Here is a 20,494-nt window from a genome sequence, read left to right as displayed (position 1 = left end):
TTCAGGCTTTATTGTGTTCCTCTCACTCAAACTCTCCTCTCTCCTGCAGTGTACCAGATGACTACATCGGCCGCAGGAACCTGGAGCACGTGGAGGCTCTACAGGAGAACCCCCTCAACCCAAACCAGGTGGTGATTGGCTACGGACGAGGGCTCATGGTCATCTGGGACCTGGAGAAACAGAGTGCCATCCAGCACATCCCTGCCACACAGGTAACAGCTAGAGATGCACCCATCCACTATTTATCAGTAGGATTCCGGTTCCAACATCTGGGTTTTGGATATCAGCCGATACCGATATTGTACAATATCATATTTATTCTACATTTCTTTGTTGCTGGTGATGTTATGTGTAAGGTTAGGAAGACTTAAGCAACACAGCAATTCTTATTCAAAAGTGCGAACAATATTCAAAATGCATAAACATTTATCTGAACTTGTTTGAATACAAAAGAACATAAGAATCCAACTTTTTCATTTGTGAATAATTTTTAATGTTTGTTAAATCACATAGATATGGCCTTAAAATACATCTTTGTTTATCCCTTGTATCTTTTTTTTCTTGTGTATTTTTCCATGGCACCCGGTGTGACCATAGCAACTGGAGAGCGTGTGGTGGACAGAGGACGCGGCATTCATTCTCAGTTCGCACAGCGATGGAAGTTACTGTCGATGGATGGTGGGAGTAGAGGATTTAAACGAGGAGGAGGAGAAATCCGACATTCCTTACGGTGAGGATCAAAGAGTCTTCCAATGCACACTTTCTTCACTGTCACAGGTATGAAATGTGTGTAACTAAAGGCTTGTGGTGATTTGTCATTTATCACTGCAGGCCATTTCCCCTGCAAGGCCATCTCTAAAATAGTCCAGCTGCCTACAGCAGAAGGGTAAGTTAGTTTGTAACATGTGTATCTTTTTACCCTCCTCCTAATGCTTAACTGTATTCCCATGCTGTGTTACATGACCTGTTGTTACACATTAATCTCTAAACAAACTCTGTGTGTGTGTGTGTGTGTGTGTGTGTGTGTGTGTGTGTGTGTGTGTGTGTGTGTGTGTGTGTGTGTGTGTGTGTGTGTGTGTGTGTGTGTGTAGGCCTCCATTCCTGTTCTTCAGCGGTGGCATGCCGAGGGCCAGCTATGGGGACAGACACTGTATCACGGTGATCCATAAAAAGACCCACGTGGCTCTGGACTTCACCTCCAGGATCATCGACTTCTTTGCCATCAGACAGGGACCCCAGCACACAGGCAGGCAACACACACACACACCAACAATCAGACCAACAGATAGCAAAATGCACAACACATTTTGAGGCAGGCAGTGCTTCCTGGGACGTGCCATGCTGGCTGAAATGTCGGACAGTAAATGATACTACTATAAGGGGAAAAACAAATTGACAGCAGAAAGAAATCTTGCGGTGGACACTAGTATTGATTCATAACCAGCATCCAACGTTACAAATTGTAATCTGATCACATTGCAACAGAATGGAGAGGATGCTTATCAATACCAGGTGTAACTTTAAATGTTCAGTAAGCGGAATGGTCAGTTTAACTAACTTCCTGTCAGTGACTGCAGTTAGCAGTCCCCTCCCTTTTCCCCTCGTCACCACATTAATGCACTGCGGTCTTCAAGCAGCGAGTTATCTAGCATCATCTCAGATCCATAAGTGTGATAAAACCTGATTTAAAAACCATCAAAACAGACATTGGGAAGGATTTTTACCTGCTGCGCCATTGTAGGCGCATACACATTCACCCATGTGTCGCTCTGCACGTGCACCGGCAGTGAGACGGGTGCCGGTTTGTAGCGTTCTCTCCTCTGATTGGTTATCAGTAGTGGGATCCCCGAAAAGTTTATTTTGCCGATTACATGCGAGTGACTGAGAGATCGGCTTTATGAAATGCGCACACTATGTAAGTGATCACTGTATGAATAAAGAGCGATTTTAACACGTATATTAACATAAATAAATTGCTTACTTCACCTTTTTAATGTACTTTTTTTTTTTTTTACCTGCTGTTAATAATTGCGACTGTGTGATGTTCAGGAGACCCCAGTGCGCTGGTGGTTCTGGTAGAGGAGGAGTTGGTGGTGATAGACCTGCAGACGGAGGGCTGGCCCGTCATCCAGACCCCCTACCTGGTTCCTCTGCACAGCTCGGCCATCACCTGCTCACACCACGCCTCCGCCATCCCCCTCAAACTGTGGGAGAGGATCATCGCTGCTGGAGACCTGCAGAAGACACACTACTCCAAGAAGGTACACGCACATTTAAGTCTTCAAATAGCAATCAACCTCACTGTAGATCTATTGATTTAAAGGAGCCACGATATTTTTGAAACGGCCTAATTTTTCCTTCTGATGATCATAATTGACATTTAACAGCAAACGAGATCATCAGTGAAAAGATTGCGTTTTGTCCTTTGTCATGGGTACGCTCAGCCAGGAACAACAGCTGGCGTCTTAAAAAAAACACTACCGCTTCTGTCCAAAGGAGGCGCTAGATATAACGCAAACGGAAAGTTCCTCGTAGCCCCTTTTTTTTTAAAGAAAAAAAGTTCCAGTGAGTTTGTCAGTTTTGCAAAAATGTTTGCCATCCATTTTGTTTTTATTTTTGTACAGCATTTTAAATCAAGGTGACCATAAGAACAATTAAAAGGAACAATGTTGAAATGACGAATTATAAAAAGATTATAATTTAAAGTCACTCTCATTGTGTAAAACCTAAAAATGGATTTAACATGTATCTGACAGAAGTGTCACGGTTTGCTTTGTACTTCCATAGCAAGGAAATTAACTTTTGTATGGAAAATGCTAAGTAACAGCAGAGAAATGTATTTCACAGTGGTTATTCATAAGCACTCATAAAGGTAGTTGGTATTTTCTGACCTATATAGTCAGGTCCATATCATGTAATGAATGCCTAAAATGATGCTACATTCTCTCATAGTCATTAGATAATGAAACTAGAAATGTCTTATTTAAACATTTTTGAAAAAAAAAATTATATCGCAGACCTTGAGTACAGTTTGTCAGGAACGATAGTTGTTAATAAATACGGTATTTTAAAGCAACATTACCCTCTAACAGTTTGTACAAATACATCACTGTTATTGTATTATTGCAAATAGTAGGTCCACCCTCTACAATATTATGCTACCTCCACTGACAGACATCCCCACAGAACATTTACCTAGATACAAAAACTGCATGTGAATCCCCTCAACCTCTAAATCTGTTCATCATATATGGTATGCTGGGTCCTCAACAGGGATACATTCCTTTTTGTGGTTGAAAGGATGGCAGTAAGTTGGTATTATTGTTAAACTTTAATTTCCTCTCTCTATGCAGTCCTGGCCAATCACAGGAGGCCAGAGCCTGGCCCCAGACCCTCCACAGAGAGATCTAATGCTCACAGGGTCAGTTCAACTACATTTTGGAAATCGCTTTCAAAATCTTGGCCTGTTTTAACACTGTCCTATTTGTGTGTGTGTGTGTGTGTGTGTGTGTGTGTGTGTGTGTAGGCATGAGGACGGGACAGTGCGTTTCTGGGATGCCTCAGGAGTCTGTCTGTATCCTCTGTATAAATTAAGCACGGCCGGAGTGTTCCACACGGACGCTGACCCCAATGATAACATGAACCAAAGCACTGAAGGAGAGTGGCCGCCGTTCAGAAAGGTTTGTGTCAACAGGAATGGGTGCTATTCTTTGGGCTTCAACACTGGAAATGTATTTCTAAGCCTTTGTTGTGACAACCTCAAGAGGTGCCAGTGAAAACTACAGTGGTTTAACAAAAAAGTGTTAATCCTCCTCAAGTCCTCTTACAATAGCTCTGGAAATAACCAGTTATTAGGATTAGGTTAGCTTATATAGGATTTAAGCATTAAGATGTTGTATTGTTAGAATACTGATTCTAAGGTCAAGAATGAACAGTCCTAATCAAAACTCAAGTGGCAAAGCTTCTGGCCCCTGGTTATGATTCAGACTTTTATGATTTGTTTTGAAGTGGCAGTCCACTGATTTTTAAGACCCAAATATCCAGTCACAATTTAAAGTACTACTCAGCCTGTGGACAGTTGTTTTATGTAGTGTAAGGATCTGCACCCTGTCGTCTGTCTTTCACTCGCTTCCTAAAGAAATGCACGCGCCGCCAGCACGTGCTAGCAAAGATTTTTAGTACAGCAGGCGCTGGTGTCGTAAAAACACTACCACTTTAGTCCAATAGGGTCCAAAATGTTTCACTCACTATCTGTCTGGAAGTTGAATAATGTTGTCTGTGAGCTTCTGTAATAATGCTTAGTAGAAATGATCAGCATTATAACATGAATCTTGATCTGTGTCTCTAACTATGCCATGTTAGGTCATGGCATTTTTTAAAGTTCTTGAAAAGTCATTAAATAAGTAAATCTCCCAACTTCATGGAAGCACAATACTAAATGGCTGTCACACCTATCATTTCTTTTCTCTGTCCAGGTTGGCTGTTTTGACCCCTACAGTGATGACCCAAGGCTGGGCGTTCAGAAGATCCACCTTTGTAAATACAGCGGTTATTTGACTGTGGCTGGCACGGCTGGACAGGTGAGATGACAGCATTTGAACATGTGTCAACACTAACTGTCATTAATGGCGTGGGGGTGACATATTAAATGTTTCTCAAATTGTTATACAGTATCAGTGTCACTCTGCATGAAGGCATGTTCTAAAGCTGGGAAAGACATTCAGTGGAAATAATAATTATAGGTTGTGCTGAAAAGGGCTGACCATTCAGTTTATTACAAGTTCACCTTCACAGATCTGTGCAATAAACTTGGTGAATACAATGTTATCATTAAAGACAGACAAAATTGTAATGTACCAAAATTATGAATATCTCTATCTATCGCTATCTGTCCATACTGTCTGAGCTGAAAAAGAATCCAGTCTTATTACACAGTGTATGTGTATCTACGCCATTTTTTTTTACACACACACACACACGGTACGGACAGGATCATGAGGCGATATTCACAGATTTTGACAAAGTGTTTTCGACAACAAGCAAGGTCCATATTTTGAGGAGTATGCTCAAATCGCTGGAGAATCAGCAGAATCGCTGACTCCACCTTAAAGGTTACCTAAACCCCAAAACCACATTTTTCAGTTTACAACCAATCTACACTCACCAGCCACTTTACACAGGTTCAATTTCTTCTTAACTCATATAACTAAACAGCCAATCACATGGAGCTGTTTCTTGCTATAGGCAGACCATGCAAATGTTTGGGGCCCCTGCAGCCACTAGGGGGTCCGAGCTGCAAGTTCAGCCATATCTTGATCTTCATTAGTTATATCACAAATACCTTGTTGTGTTAATCCACACGTGTTCCTCTGTGTGTCTTGTGATGGTCCGTCCAGATCCTGGTGCTGGAGCTGAATGATGAGGCAGCAGAGCAGGTAGTGGAGGCTAAAGTTGTGGATCTGCTGCTGGGACAAGAGGGTTTCCGCTGGAAGGTAAGGGCCACTGTTAGAGATACGCAATCATCTATTTTTCTGTACGATCCGACTCCCATATCTGGGTTTTGGACCGATGCAGACACTGTCCGATATTATAATTATTATCCATTTGTCGGTGGTCATGTGTAAGGTTAGAAAGGCTATAGCAACACAGCAATTCTAATTTTAAAAGAGAAAACAATAAACAAAACTGCATAAAGGTTTATCTGAACTACTTCGAATGGTTTGAACACAGAAGAACATCAGAGATCAATGATTTAATTGCTAAAGTATTTTAATGTGTGCTAGATCACATCGCTATGGGTTAAAAATGTCAATTTCTTTCATAGTAAAACATTTTTTTAGAATAAAAAAATAGACTATGGAATTTGGATCAGTATGTGCATCAGAGTTGTCAGTCCGATATCCGATAAGTAGATTGCAATACCAAATTTGTATTGGATCGGTCCCATCCCTAGGCACAGTTCAACTTTGCAAAACACTGATGCATTACTGTCTGACCATTGTGAATGCTTTACTCACCACTCCCTCTAAGCTAGTACCATACAGTGTTTTTTTACACTGTTGTATGAGGGATGTGCCAGCTCCACAGAGTTGAAGTGATCAAGTATAGTGATAGATTTCTTGTGGAACAGGGACACACTCGGCTGGACGTGCGGGAGGAGCCGGTGTTGTTCCCTCCAGGCTTCCAGCCTTTTGCCCTGGTGCAGTGCCAGCCTCCTGCGGTGGTCACTGCCCTCACCCTGCACTCTGAGTGGAAGCTGGTAGCCTTTGGAACCAGCCACGGCTTTGGCCTCTACGATTACCACCAGAAGAACAACGTCTTTGTCAAGTAAGTGAGACCCATAGGAAAGAGATTAAAACTGTATTTGTGTAATGGAAAGATAACTGTGTTTTTCACCCTCCAGGAATTCTCTGCTTCATGCTTTTAAGCAGTTGCATAGTTACATCTGATACATCTTTCACAACCACAAGTGTTTTCCATGCAGGTTTTCCTAAATGCTTTGTGGCTGCAGTATGTATGTCACAAGCTGGCTTCTTAGCTCTTTGCTTCTTGGAGCTGATCTAAGTTACAGTCAACCCCGAGACTACATTTCAAATTAGGAGTGAGACAACTGATAAAACGGGGATTTTCCCTGGCTCATAATGAGGCAGAGTAGGCCAGTATGTGAAGTTAAGAAAACATTTTGGTTATAGAAGATTGAAGATTATATAATTCATCAGTTTAATTTATATAGCAAAGGCATCACAAAGTGCTTCACAGAATAAAAACAAAAGGAATAAATACCAGAATTAGTCTGACTGAGAGGTTTTCAATTGGGCCTTTCTTTTTGAAGTGCTAAAAGATGAGGAGACTTTCATATTATTTGAATGCATCATCAAGCAGTGTAAGAATCTGTGCATATGTTCAGCCACTACTGTATTAACTGAGTATTGGTATGGATTGCAGGTGCACCCTTAACCCCAGTGACCAGCTGGCCATGGAGGGCCCTCTGTCCAGAGTGAAGAGCATCAAGAAGTCCCTCCGACAGTCCTTCAGGAGGATCAGACGCAGCAGAGTCTCGCTGAGGAAACATCACGTCACCAGCGCTGCTGCCAAGGTAGAGCCCATGCTCTTCTGATCATTAGGACTCAATAGATAGCTTTCTTGTGTACAAACTGTACTGGCTGCTTGCACACAAAGGAAGGGCGGGGGGGCAGCTAGTAGGCAAGATTGTGAAACAAGTCAACTGATATTATCAGTGTAGATAACTATATTGCCACAAAATGTAATTTCATGGTTAAATCAGTTTGTCTCACAAATCGCAACAAAAAAAAAGTGCTGAAATGTTGTCCATATGTTCGCTCAACTCACCTGGTTTAATTGTTTGTTTGGTATGTCTACCTCAGGAACATGGTGGTAACGTTTATGTCACAAAGCTAACTTATTAGTCGAAGTAAAAATGTTTACTACGAGGCTTCAGAGCATGCCACATACAAAATAAATGAAGGCAAAATAAATGACCGCCAATGTTACTGTAAACACACAGTAGCCTACGAGACGCGCCTGGTATGACAGCGAGTTAGCTAGGTCTAGGACAGAAATAGGCGAGACCGATTTACATCGGAGGCCTGGGACTGCACTGTTTACCTCAACTGATCAGTCCTTAGTCATCATGGTGAGAAATGACCAGATCCATACAGTATTCCAAACGTCCAGCAATTAGATTGCCCTTCATAATCTCTTAAGAAAACCCTATTAACAAAAGGAAAATCTGCATTAATTGCAAAACGCCTCGTAATTTCTGCTTTGCTGATTGGGTCTGCTTGAAAACAACGACAGAGAAAATCCCGCGTTCTGCCCCCTGTGTGCGATCGTATGCACATTGATGTTACACAGAAACCTGTTTTATAGGCATTATTAATGAATCAAAGGTGACAGAAAGTTGATTGACATCCCTGGCACTAGACATCTTCCTTTCTTCCCCTTAAAATATATTTAATTTAACCCTTAAAGGTGCAGTGTGTAATATCTGAATAATAATATATTGGCATCTAGTGGAGAAAGTTCTAGAATGCAACGCTCCCTGGGTAACCCCACCCCTTTAGAATAATAACAGAAGCTACAGTGGCCTTCAAGGACGAGAACAATACTAGATTCTAAACAATAAACCTGATGACATTCCAACCATGACGCTTCCAACATGGATTCCTCCATAAGACTTATGTACAAAATGTAATATTAATATTTGTAATTCTCTGCTCAGGAGGATCATTCGGATTATTGGCAGAGGTGATTTTACACCAATGAGGACATATTTATGAATGAGGATATTGATTTTAGCTAATTAATAACTTAAAACGTTACACAGTGTCCCTTTAACTTTGCTCTCCCTGCGTAGCTCCAGGAGGCCAACGCACGCCTGGAGGCTGAGCTGGCAGAGATGGAAATAGCTCCCGTTCAGAGGAAGATCGAGGCTCGCTCTTCAGACGATTCCTTTACCGGCCTCGTACGGACGCTCTACTTCGCCGACTCCTTCATCACAGACAGTGAGTCACACACACACACACACACACACACACACACACACACACGCTGAATGTAACCCAAATCCTAACTCATTATACACAACATCTGTACATATCGCGCATACATATTCTGTATTATACATACCTGCAAACTCGTCACTTTTCGGCGAAAATCGCCGTTTAGAATCAAAATATATGACCCACGTGAATCGTATAGATCCGAAGAGTTTTTGTTTTTGGGAGGGGGGGGGGGGGGGGGGGGTAGCGGCAGCTACCAGAGAAGTCAGCCAGCGCTTCCCAGACTGGACTGTGTGGGCGAGTTACCGTAGTGTGAGACAAGGGAATATCGTTATCTTGGCAATAAAACATCTTTGGTAGACGTCATGAGTATTGTCCAATCAGCGTTCGCTGTGTGTTCAGACTTTAGAATTGGCTAAAAGTCTCAATCAAAGCCCTTTTGATAATAAAAAAAATAGAGGCTTTGATTAAACACTGTCAATGCTTCAGAGGTTAATGTAACAGCCTACTGAAACAGAAACTAACGGAGGGACGCAGCTCACTGTACAGTCCCTTTATTTAGTCGCGCTGTCAGTTTGCCGACATGGCTCTATGTTAGACTCGAGACGTAGAAAAAGATCGCGGAAGCCGTTCCCGTCTCACTCGCTCACTGGGTCTCCCGGGTCCCGGTGATTTTCACCGTCGCAGCGATCGACTCGCTGCTTTGCTGGGGCGGAGACTTTGTGTGAAGGTGATTTAACATCACGGTCGTAGACGAATGTTATAACTTTATGCTGCATAGTTTGCACTGCACTGTTGACCCACACAGGACTCTTAAGTGAAGCTGACAGTTTAATGAGCGCACATTGCAGAAATGAAGTGTCTGCAGTGCGCTCACAATCAGAGCCGACCGACAGACACCCCCCCCCCCCCCCCCCCAATTTATTTTTAGTTTTTAGTTTGTGTGTTTGATATTAACATCATATTATTATATCATACAAAAAAATGAATACAATGTTTTGATCTAGATAGCCTAGTTAATAGCCCAATAATTTAATCAGTTCATCTGGGAGGTAATCCAAGTTTAACTGATCACGTCACGTTCACGTCCAGTGTGTATTGAGTTTATTTAAAAACATTTGGAAATGGGGCTCAGATGCCCATGCACTGTATAACCTATTTCAGCCTCGTCTGTGGAAAAAAAGATAGCTGGACAACATAGTTCTTCTGCTTCATTCCTCTCACTGCATTTAAATGTATTCAATATATTACAGAGAAATATGTCCCATAAAAGAAAAAGAGCACCAAGCCCAACCCAGAGGACCCTGCATAATATTTTATTTTAAATGAACATTTTAATGGAAAATCCAAGAAGCTTCTAATTCATCCGACCCAGTGTCTCCAAATTATTTGTTCACACAAAATTCCTCAGATTTAGCCTCTTAATTTCCCTCTCAAAGTGCACCAGATTCATGCATTTCACTTTAAAAAGTTTTTAAAAAATCTCCCGGGGGGGCATACCCCCGGACCCCCCTAGGAGGGTCAGGATCTCAGCTGGCTATTATTTTCACCCAGCTGGACATTGGAGGCAATAGTGGAGAACTCTGGTTGTGTGAATGATATTTAACAATAGCCAATCGTTTGGACAGCGAAAAACACCCGACCCCCCTAGAAGGGACGGGTGTTTGTCACCTTTTTCACCTCCTATGAGTTTGCAGGTCTGATTATATTAAACATTATTCTATCACATCTACACAGTATCCCATTTCACTACAGTTATTATTTTTTATTTCCATGTACAGTATTCGTTTTCATCTACATTTAATTTAATTTTGCATTGTACTTTATATTTTAAATGGTGCACCTTATCTCTACACTTTTATCTGCACTGTGTCCTTGCACTACCTTTGTGTTTATTTGTGTCTCAGGCGTTGCTCTCTTCCCTTGTGTTTTTCTTCTTCTATATTGCATTGTTGAAAGGAGCCTGGGACTTAATCATTTAATTGCCAGTGACTGCTGCTGTAATTGTTGTGCATATGTCAAAGAAACCATCTTGAATCAAATATTTTCTACATATTCATCACATGTGTCCTCATCTTTTTTTAAAGGTTCACACAACACCCCCTCCCTATGGGCAGGGACTAACGGCGGCTGTGTGTTTGCGTACATGCTTCGTCTTCCTCCAGTAGAGCACAGGGCGGATGAACTAGTCACTGCGCAGCCCGGTGGGTAACGGGAGTTTTTCTTTTTGTTTTGCTGTTAGTCTCCACTGCTCTGTTGTGTGTTGTGACATGCTTTTTCCTCCTTGCCTCCAGCCAAGGAGATCCAGCTGATGCACCGGGCCCCTGTGGTTGGTATCGTGGTGCTGGACGGTCACGGCTCTCCCCTCCCCGAGCCCCTGGAGGTAGCCCACGACCTGGCTCGCTCGCCGGACATGCAGGGCTCACACCACCTCCTGGTCATATCAGAGGAACAGTTTAAGGTTAGCATCACAGATACACACGCACACGCAAAGACTGAATGTGAGCATTATATGTGACAAATACCCAGTGACTCAAAGGAGAAATCCCAGAAATACACAGGACATGCCTCCGTAAAATAGGATTTCAATGCATATTCTATTTTAAATTAATATTTCTATGAAAAATACATGTTTTTTTTTTCTTCAATGGCTTTATTAGGTGATTGTCAATATACATTATTCAGATCTTTGGGTTGTTTATCTACCTATTTTTATCTTTTAAAGTGCTTGAATTTGACTCTTTTACAAGCTGTATTAACCCTGTGTATGTGTGTGTGTGTGTGTGTGTCCCAGGTTTTCACCCTGCCAAAGGTGAGCGCTAAGATGAAGTTGAAGCTGACGGCGGTGGACGGCTCCAGGGTGAGGCGGGTGGGCGTGGCCTGGTTTGGCAGCAGGAGCTCGGAGGACTACGGCGAGAGCGGCCTGGTGGTGCTGACCAACCAGGGAGACCTCCACGTCATCTCACTGCCACATGTCAAGATGCAGGTCCAGTATCCATGCATCCGCAGAGAGGACGTCAGCGGCATCGCCTCCTGTGTCTTCACCAAGCACGGCCAGGGTAAAGCAACACGCCTGCACACATTTGTACTTTTTTTTTTTGGGGGGGGGGACATTTTTCATGCTTTCATGACAGTGTGGAGAGGCAGAGATGAAATTAGGAGAGGTGGGATGACATGCAGAGAACGACCTGGGAAGAGGACTGAGCCCTCTATAGGGGTATAATCACTACACCACAAGCGCCCCAACACACTCACAGATTTGTACTGTTTTAGCATGAACCATAAAACTATAAGCCCTACCCTTTGAATGTATTATGGTTGCTTCATAAAATCTTAACCAACCATTTAAAGGCAAGACACTATGAAAGTTTATGATACACCTATATATATATATATATATATTTAGACTTTCCTCCAAGTCCGCTCACTCCCAAGGTCTACAACTCTCTATATACACATGTATAACATGACAGCACATTACAGTGTTCTCTGTTTTGATGCAGCCACTATATTGTGTATTGTTGTCTTCCTTTAGGCTTCTACCTGATCTCTCCATCGGAGTTTGAACGTTTCTCTTTATCGGCCCGACACGTGGTGGAGCCTCACTCTCTGGTGGAGGTCCCTCTACACACGGGCTCCTCCACCAAGCGCAGGATACATTCTGACGGAGCGCCCTCTCTTAGGTAGACTTCACTCACACACTTTCTACACTCTATTCTTCTTCATATTGCACATTTAAATGTATGTACTTTAATTCTCTACCGCCTGGTTTCGCGTTACTTTTGGCACGATTCAGAATGTATTTATTGTGTATATTACTTATCTGATTTTATCCTCTTGTACTTATTGCACCGTGGGTCGGAGGGAAACGTATTTTTTTTCGATTTCTTCTGTATTTCTGGCACATATTACAGAAATTGACAATAAGGCTGACTTGACTTAAAGTACTCATTGTTTTTTTTTTTCTCTTTACCTCTGTCCTAGAAACGCCAGACAAGACAGTGAGGATCCAGGTAAAGTGTCATTCAGAGCAATCCAACCACCACCACCATCATACTTTAGACATGCATGTGCCATTGGCTGAGGGAACACCACATGTCCAGATGTAGTGTTTCCATTTGATGTCTGTAACTCTGTGCTTGTGCTGTCCGTCTGTACACACACACACACACACACACACACCCACACACACCCTTTTTTGTTACTGACTGCATTGACGTGTCCTCTGCCTGCTGCCTGTGTTCCAGAAATTGCAGCTAGACGTGTAATGGAGCATGCTTTGCTGAATGACGAGAGTGAGTACTGCAGAGAAAGACAGAGGAGAGAGTATTAAAACTATCAAGTAGAAATATCCTCTGCTGTTGAACCCTTAAAGGGACAGTTCTGTAGTATTGAAGTGGTGGTTGTATGAGGTTAAACTAAAGGATAAAACAAAAGCCATAAATAAAAAAGTAATATTCAACTCTTCACAACGTCAGGGATCTTTGCATAGTCTGTTACTTTATGGAAATAGTGATGAGCGCAGTCACTGTAGGTTGAGATTTGGGGGAGACGTTGCTGTAGCCAGTCAGCCTTCTACTATTGCAAAGTGGACCAGCAAAAAAAAAAACGTTTTCACCCCATAAAAGCCCAAAAAAGACAAATCTGTTTAATGGTGTGCTAAATGTAGGATGTTCTTACTGCTTTAGTTTGCCACCAGACAGCTGTTCATTTTTGCACTTTTTTCAATCGTAGGTCGGCCATGTATAACTACGCCAATACGCACAAGTTCATTGCAGCGTATTACTCCGCCATCAGTTATTTGACTCAGAGCTACTGCAGCTCATTCAAGAGACACAAGAAAACAAAAATGTGTGATTTTATATAAGCGACGATGACATGCCATTAACTGTGGACATAAGAGGAAACCTTTATGAACCACAGTATACAGATAAAAGAACTGTCTCTTGAATAGGCCGTGGTAGCTCTGAGCAGAACAGCTGATTGGCGGAGTGATACGCTGCACTGCATCCGTGTGAGTTGACGTGGTAATAAATAGCAAAATTCCAAAAATAAATGGCTGTCTGGCGGCCATTTAAAGCAGTGTAAAAAAATCCTACATTTAGCGTACAGTTGAACAGATATTTTATATACGTGGCGGAATAGTTTTTCTGCTGGCCCCTTCTGAAACAGTAAAGGTTGAATTCTGCTACAGCGACGTCTCCCCCATAGTCCTTAAACTAGTCCCTGCACAGACCGCCATCTCCACAAGGTGAGACTTAAAATACAATTTATATATACGCAGTATATCAATATATATTCTTTATTGTAAGAGCAAAAATTAACCTGACTGTTATTTTTCACATTTACAGCATCCTACACTTTTTTTTTTCTTCTTTTTTGTGCAAACAATTCATATAAAATAAAATGTTAAAAGATAGTGACATATACATAAGAACCTCATACAACCCCACTAGGAAAAATGGTCCCTTTAAAGTCTGGCTTCAGCTGTAACAGTACCCATGTGCTGCCTCTCCTAACTGGTATGTCAGCTTTCTGCTCCCATTGTAATCTGACACACCTACATCTGGGAACCTGAAGTTTTCCCAGCAGTGTTTACCAAACACCCATGGCATGATGTGTATGACTTTAATTTCTAATGTGCCCCAACTGCTGCGTTTGCATGTAGTGTTATGTGTAGTTCTACTCATGTTTTGTCCCCTTGCAGAGGTACTTCAAGAGATCCAGCAGTCATTAGAAGGAGACCACACGTAAGTATCAGCCATTATTAAATCAATCAGGGGCGTTGTCCCATACTCAAAGCAAATACTACCACCTGGTTTCACTTTATTTATTTAGTAATACAAACACAGGCTGAAGTGACATCTGCTCATCAGGATACTGGCATTACAGTTAGCAAAGTCCCTGTGTAATGGAGAATGCTCCTGTCATGACGTAAATACAGTTTTGGAAGATAACCCTGCAGGCCAAGACTGCAACTGGAAAGTATTTCATATTAGTGTTTACTAGTATTTGACAGAAAGTGATAACTCAGGTTTCACTTGCCATGTCACGCCTGTTGTCATCATGTGACACAAATATTGAGGTCTGGTAGTGTGATGGAAGGTTGTCTACAGCTCCTTAGGTTAAGGCTTTTCTTAACATTTACTAGACAGATAAATATTATGACTGTCATGATATTCTACTCATCAGTCAGCTCAAAAAGGGCCTTTGCTAAAGAAGTCGATCAATAACCTTTTGAGTTGATGATGCGTTTCTTTGCTTTACAATTTGTTCTGCTGACCCCAAAAGTGTATCTATGCATTAATGCAGTTTATCAGAAGTTATTTAATGAAACCAGAGACGAGCATGGCTTGAAACCCTGGTTATTGTCATGGTTTGTGGCTCAAAGTCATTCAAATCAGGTCTGTGTCTCATCCGTGTTTGTGAATAAGTGACATTGAGATTTTCCTTTTTTACTTACTCACAGTATTTATTTATTCCAAGAAGACTTAAATCCTTAAATAATCCCAATACATCACATGACTGCCTTGTGTAATTTACATAATCCTCCTATAGTGTGAATGCGATGTCATGATATTTGACTATTTTCAGTTTGTGATTCTTATTCTTACCAAGTCATGCAGTAATTATTTCACATGTATTAAATTACTGATGACAAGCATTAGCACTAGATGCTACTGACGTGAGTGTGTCACAAAGAGTCAATTAGGCGAACAAAAGCGTTATTATCTCCTCTTAAAGTAATCAGAGCATGACAGGATCACTCAACTCACACACTTCAAAACGTCGGTGAGGACGGATACTCCTTTGGCAGATGGTTAGACGCAGTCATTGTTGCACCTTATAGGAAACACTTTGTGTACATATGTCACTAAAACAGATTGAAAAAATCTTGATTTTAAAATGTTAAAAAAAATCTTTACAAACGAAAATAAATGAAGTTGAAAAAATGGCCACTAAGGTAATTTTCCTTTTTTAAAAGCCTAACCCCCAAAAACCTGAAGAAAGGGAATTCTGAGTAGCAGTAGGTCTGGATTGGAATGAGACCACGATACATATAAAAACCTTACTCTAATTACTTAATACTGTATTTACCAAATCAAGACAACAAAAACAACTGTTTCACACTCATGTGATGAACTTTTTCTTTTTTTTAATCAGATTCCAAAGAATGACAAACAGACATTTATTTATTGTGCATAGAAAGGAAAAAACAAGAACAGGATTGACAATAGAGCAAAAACACGAAATAATTCAAGGGGAAAAGATCAATCTCATTTTACTGTTATGTGATGAACATTCTTGTTGTCGTGGCTACATGTGCTACATGCAGTGTGTATTTCCTGTGTTGTCTTTATTCTCAGCATGTTTTACCAAATGATGTGCAAGGGTCTAATTGACGCTATCTTAATTAGCTTGTTTATAAATCTGCCATGTTAATGTCTAATAACAAATGTAACCTGACACTATATCCATTTACTGAGCATTTATTTTCCTTAAAGAACTGACTTTTTCTGACCATTAAGCATCCATGGTTAATTTTTATTAGATACTTGTTGAACACTTAGGCAGCTATATTCTGTCATAATTAGGAAACAATATGATCATATCTGTAATAACAATAACTCTCACGTGACATAAATGGCATTAAGTTCACACACAAAAAAACAACCCTTTTCCATATAATCTTTTTTAGAAATGATCGTGTCGAGTGGCCTTGCAGCTGGAAGAATGTCATGTTGATGGTAGCTTTTGTCTGTTTACCACAGGTCCTTCCTGGAGAATAATGTGAAGAACGCTGTAGCTTGAGAGACAATCTCCATACAGTTGAGGTGAGTCTAATGCCTACCACACACTAGAGGACTCTTAAGGCCAGGACACACCAGTCCAACTACCCGAAAATGGAGACTGCCGATTCAGGGAGCTTCAGTCTTCCCGTCGCGGCCGAAAAAGTGCAAAGAACACACCAAACCGACTGTTGACTTTCCGTACGCTCTGCGCTTGCGCGGGACGTAATGTCTCCATAACAGCAGGCGGCGCTAATCTGTATTGTGGCCCGAAAAAATACGGAAGCCGGAAATGATGGGACGGCTCTCTAGACCATAAACATAGATAGAAATACGTATTTATATTTATGGACCATAAAGAGCACCATTTTTAGCAGATAGTGTCGAGCATGGTGTCGAGCAGTCAACAAGGGTTGATGCACGTGAGTACTCGCTGAACGAAACAAACAAACACATTAAAACAATGGCTAACTGTTGTTAGCTGTTTGTGCTACCCGCCTCACTTCCGGGCTTCACTGATTCGCTAGCCCTCCACCAATCAAATTGCTCCAACTTAAAGACTGCCCGCCGCCGATCGGCTCAAAAGAAGCCCGACGACATCTACGACGACCGATTTCACGGCACACACCAAACAGATTTGTGTCCCCGCCCCCTCCCGACTCTACGACGGCGATTATCGGGCCGGTGTGTCCTGGCCTTTAAAAGACTTTGAAAAGACCAAAGACTGACACCCTCTCACATCTAAAGACAATCAACTCACACCCGAAGACAATTAATCATTAGTTCTGAGTTTTTAGTCACAGAATGAGATGTTGCAAAGACAAGGGGTCCCTTATTGCGAGACTACAACTAGATTTCTTTTGAAATTAATATTATTTCTAATCCTGCTACCGGGATTAAAAGTGATTTCAGTCAAATAAAAAGTTATTTTTTAGCAGGTAAAATGGACTGGGTGGACTCTAATCTTAAGTATTCTAAATATAAACAACTTTATGCCCTTATCACGTATGTCATGCCTGATCACGTTAAAAACTGCAAACGCAATTGTGATTATTTAATTTAAAAAAGTTAATTCAATATTCCGAGCAGGGGACATACGGGTTTATTTGCTGATCTCGACCCCCAATAACTCTTAACTCCTAACCCTCAATGTGACAGTAAAGTGATAAGTTTGCGCAGTTGTCAGCCTGGTTCTTCATCCGAGTCTGCCAGGAAAAAGTGTCTGAAAAAAGTGCCTCACAGGCGGACACAGGTGGTGAATAATGCCGCTCCTCCTCCATCGTGCTTGGTGCTGGAGAGAGCTTACCCATTGGCTTTTGACAGTGTCCACGTCATTTAACTTCCATATTTGCATGAGCCAACCCTCAAGACTCACGATAATGAACGTTGATTACGGGCACACGCCACAACTCGAGCAAAACTCTCGACTTTCAGTCCGACATTTTAAATTTGTCTGCGACTGTAAAATCGCGTGAGAAGTCGTTTGGTGTTAGGTCGGCATAAGTTACTTTTACATTTTTACATTGCTGGGGATTGTTGACATTCACTAATGCTTTTAAAATGTTGTTGTTTTTTATTTGTATGTTTTTGTATGTGTTCTAATGTGGCTATGTGGTTTTTTAAGATTGTTTAAAAGCCCTTCTAAGGATGGGCATTGAAAATAAGCAGTAGCTATAAATGCTGTGATGCTGTACATTGGAGATTTGTTGTTCAAGTGTCTATGTGGTAGCATCTATCCCTATCAAATATAAATGAATGACCACTGTCTTTCGCTGCTGTGTCCCCCAGAGTGAAGTGACATGTTGATGGGTATGAAGCAGCGCTCGCCTCCTGCTCAGCTCCACAGCACCACTACTGACCCCTGACCCCTGGCCTCAGTGACTGACCTCCCCACTCTTTATCTCACCTGCGGACACTTGCAGAGAGACAGTAGTGCTGTCTGAGCACCACCAGGGCTGTTTGAGAAGGCTCGCTCACGGTGCAGACAGAGTGGACACCACCTTGTGCCTGAAGACCACACACTGTACACAATCACCCCAGAATGGTCACAACCAGTGAACCCAAAAAACTACATGAAGCACATTCCTGACACTTGACCAATGCCATCATTCATAGCACCAGCATCTCCCAACCTGCCATATATATATATATACCACTTGTTGAAGCTGTTTTTGGCTAACATAGCAACCCCATACCCATATTCTGAGAGCCTTTATCACCACCAGCCTTTTTTCATGTGGATTCTGCCAGTGGAAACAATTCGTCCAATCAACACTCGCTCCGCTGTGCATTCTCACTGGCCTTCATCCGCTCACATGGACATGCAGCCGAGAGGACTGTGGGGGTTGGGTTGAATCAGCTTAAATTGTATGTGAAGTGTGCCTGATGTTTTATTTTTTAATTTTTGAAGAAACCTCGGATTTAAAAATAAGAAGCTCATTTTGTCACAAAAAGCATAAAGTAGATGACAAATTGGTTATAATAAGTCAGAATTATATGATATTAAACTAAATATAGTCAAAATATACAATCCTGTACTTTTGACATATTTTTTTTTCATAAATGTATTTTTAAATACCTTTTATGTACTTAATCTCATACATGCTACTAGACAAAGTTTTACTTGCTATTAGCATTTTTACTCAAAATCCAGCTTTTAACTAGTTTTTGTAAATCTTTGTTTTTAAGAAGTCTCGTTGTTTGACTCACCCTATTTTTTCCTCATAATTTTACCCTCACAAAGTTACAAATTCATAATCTCACTTCAGTTAATCAAAATATGGTCTTGGCAGAAATATTTGTAATTTATTTATTTTTTGCATAAATGAGCTTCCATACAATTCATCTGACCTATCAAGGGAAATTGTTTTCAGTGATGCCCCTGAAATGAAAAAAAATGTGTATGTATTGTCAACCACACAGATGTTAATTTGTAATTTTCACTCATCCTTTACTAAATTAGTGATAGCATTACAAACTGTATTGTACCCGTGTATACTGCTAACACAGCCACGTCCACTCTGTAACCGGCCATAGGTACGTCTCCGCTACTGCAGAGCTCACAATGCTGTACTTTTTTTGGGGGGAGAACAGCTTTCTATGGGGTTTGGTTTTTAATTATTTTTATGTAAACCTTTTTTTTTTTTTTTCCAGCATTGAATAATGTAATTTAGGAATGTAATTGTAAGCTATTGTAGTGAAATGTTTTTTAATATATACAGTATGTATGTGACTCAGTCTGTACCTGTGGGCCTGTTGTAACGGGGATGGCTGCTATTTAGATCGTACAAGGAAATATTTTGGTACTGTGTCTCAGAATGCTGGGTATTTTAGCATCAGCCTAGAATATATTTTTGTAGTGAATTGATTAAGAATCTTTCTTTCCCCATAACTTTACACTACAGTTTTTCTTGTTAATTATTACATCTTTTCCCCAGAACAAGTGTCTCGTGTTTTTTATTTTCTCTGCACACTGCCGTCTTATTTTATCATTCATCATTTTCCCTTGACGTTTCTTTGCAGTAAACTAAAGAAATCCACAGTCAATCGCTGTGCCAGTGAAATCTTTTTTTTAAATGCACAACATTTGGTCTGTCTGATTTATATATTCCAAAATCAGTGGGGTTTTTTTTCCCCAGATTTTTGTTTTCTTCTTAAAGCCATGCTATAATCTTTGTCTTTGTGAGCTGCAGTGGCCGGACCATCTCTTGTAAAGTGGATAAAAAGAGGGATCAGTTGTCCTCTATGAACAGCCAAGAGTTTTGATCATCCATTATAGAATGCGACGCTTTGTCCACTAATTGCCTTAACCCACAGCGGCTTTGCTGCAACCTGAGCTCTCTAAGGAGCTGGCTAACAAGAAGCTCTGTTAGAGGGATGACTCTGCAACATTGTCAACTGCAACCTGCAAGATGTTAAATGAGCAAGAAATGGTTACTGGATACCTGGACCTTTTCTTTATTGAGACTTTATATTTTTTATGTTCAGGTGATAGCTCCATCATTTAATATTGGTCTAAGTCTAAAGAGTTGTTTCTGTGAACTGACAGAAAGCAGCCCTCAAATGCATTCAGTAAGCCCCAGGGAATGGCTATAACGTAATAAAAGATTTTTCTGACAAAAAGGTCAAAGTAACTCAACACATTGGACTGCAATGAAAACATTGCTAATATTACTTGAACAA

The 20,494-nt window shown here is 41.1% G+C and overlaps 1 protein-coding gene across 2 annotated transcripts in view; it reads left to right on the top strand.

Annotated features, from left to right (window-relative positions):
- Positions 1 to 19,858, top strand: part of llgl2 (LLGL scribble cell polarity complex component 2) — a 45,828-nt gene extending 25,970 nt beyond the window's left edge. Inside the window, exons 7-27 of one of the 2 annotated variants that reach the window (XM_080049442.1) lie at positions 50 to 212; positions 598 to 730; positions 832 to 886; positions 1,092 to 1,246; positions 2,050 to 2,261; positions 3,354 to 3,421; positions 3,527 to 3,680; positions 4,476 to 4,580; positions 5,397 to 5,492; positions 6,131 to 6,327; positions 6,946 to 7,096; positions 8,378 to 8,525; positions 10,610 to 10,726; positions 10,817 to 10,983; positions 11,317 to 11,581; positions 12,058 to 12,205; positions 12,507 to 12,535; positions 12,770 to 12,817; positions 14,230 to 14,272; positions 16,295 to 16,357; positions 18,101 to 19,858. In XM_080049442.1, the coding sequence (XP_079905568.1) occupies positions 50 to 212; positions 598 to 730; positions 832 to 886; positions 1,092 to 1,246; positions 2,050 to 2,261; positions 3,354 to 3,421; positions 3,527 to 3,680; positions 4,476 to 4,580; positions 5,397 to 5,492; positions 6,131 to 6,327; positions 6,946 to 7,096; positions 8,378 to 8,525; positions 10,610 to 10,726; positions 10,817 to 10,983; positions 11,317 to 11,581; positions 12,058 to 12,205; positions 12,507 to 12,535; positions 12,770 to 12,817; positions 14,230 to 14,272; positions 16,295 to 16,334 (2,494 nt within the window). In that variant the 3' untranslated portion in view covers positions 16,335 to 16,357; positions 18,101 to 19,858. The remainder of the gene's footprint in view (positions 1 to 49; positions 213 to 597; positions 731 to 831; positions 887 to 1,091; positions 1,247 to 2,049; positions 2,262 to 3,353; positions 3,422 to 3,526; positions 3,681 to 4,475; positions 4,581 to 5,396; positions 5,493 to 6,130; positions 6,328 to 6,945; positions 7,097 to 8,377; positions 8,526 to 10,609; positions 10,727 to 10,816; positions 10,984 to 11,316; positions 11,582 to 12,057; positions 12,206 to 12,506; positions 12,536 to 12,769; positions 12,818 to 14,229; positions 14,273 to 16,294; positions 16,358 to 18,100) is intronic. The other variant, XM_080049443.1, reaches the window with a different exon arrangement.
- The last annotated feature ends 636 nt before the right edge of the window (positions 19,859 to 20,494 follow it).

This window comes from Ammodytes marinus (assembly GCF_949987685.1).
Source record: "Ammodytes marinus genome assembly, chromosome: 20".
Classification (NCBI taxonomy): Eukaryota; Metazoa; Chordata; class Actinopteri; order Uranoscopiformes; family Ammodytidae; genus Ammodytes; species Ammodytes marinus.
This window is presented reverse-complemented; position numbering and strand designations above follow the sequence as displayed.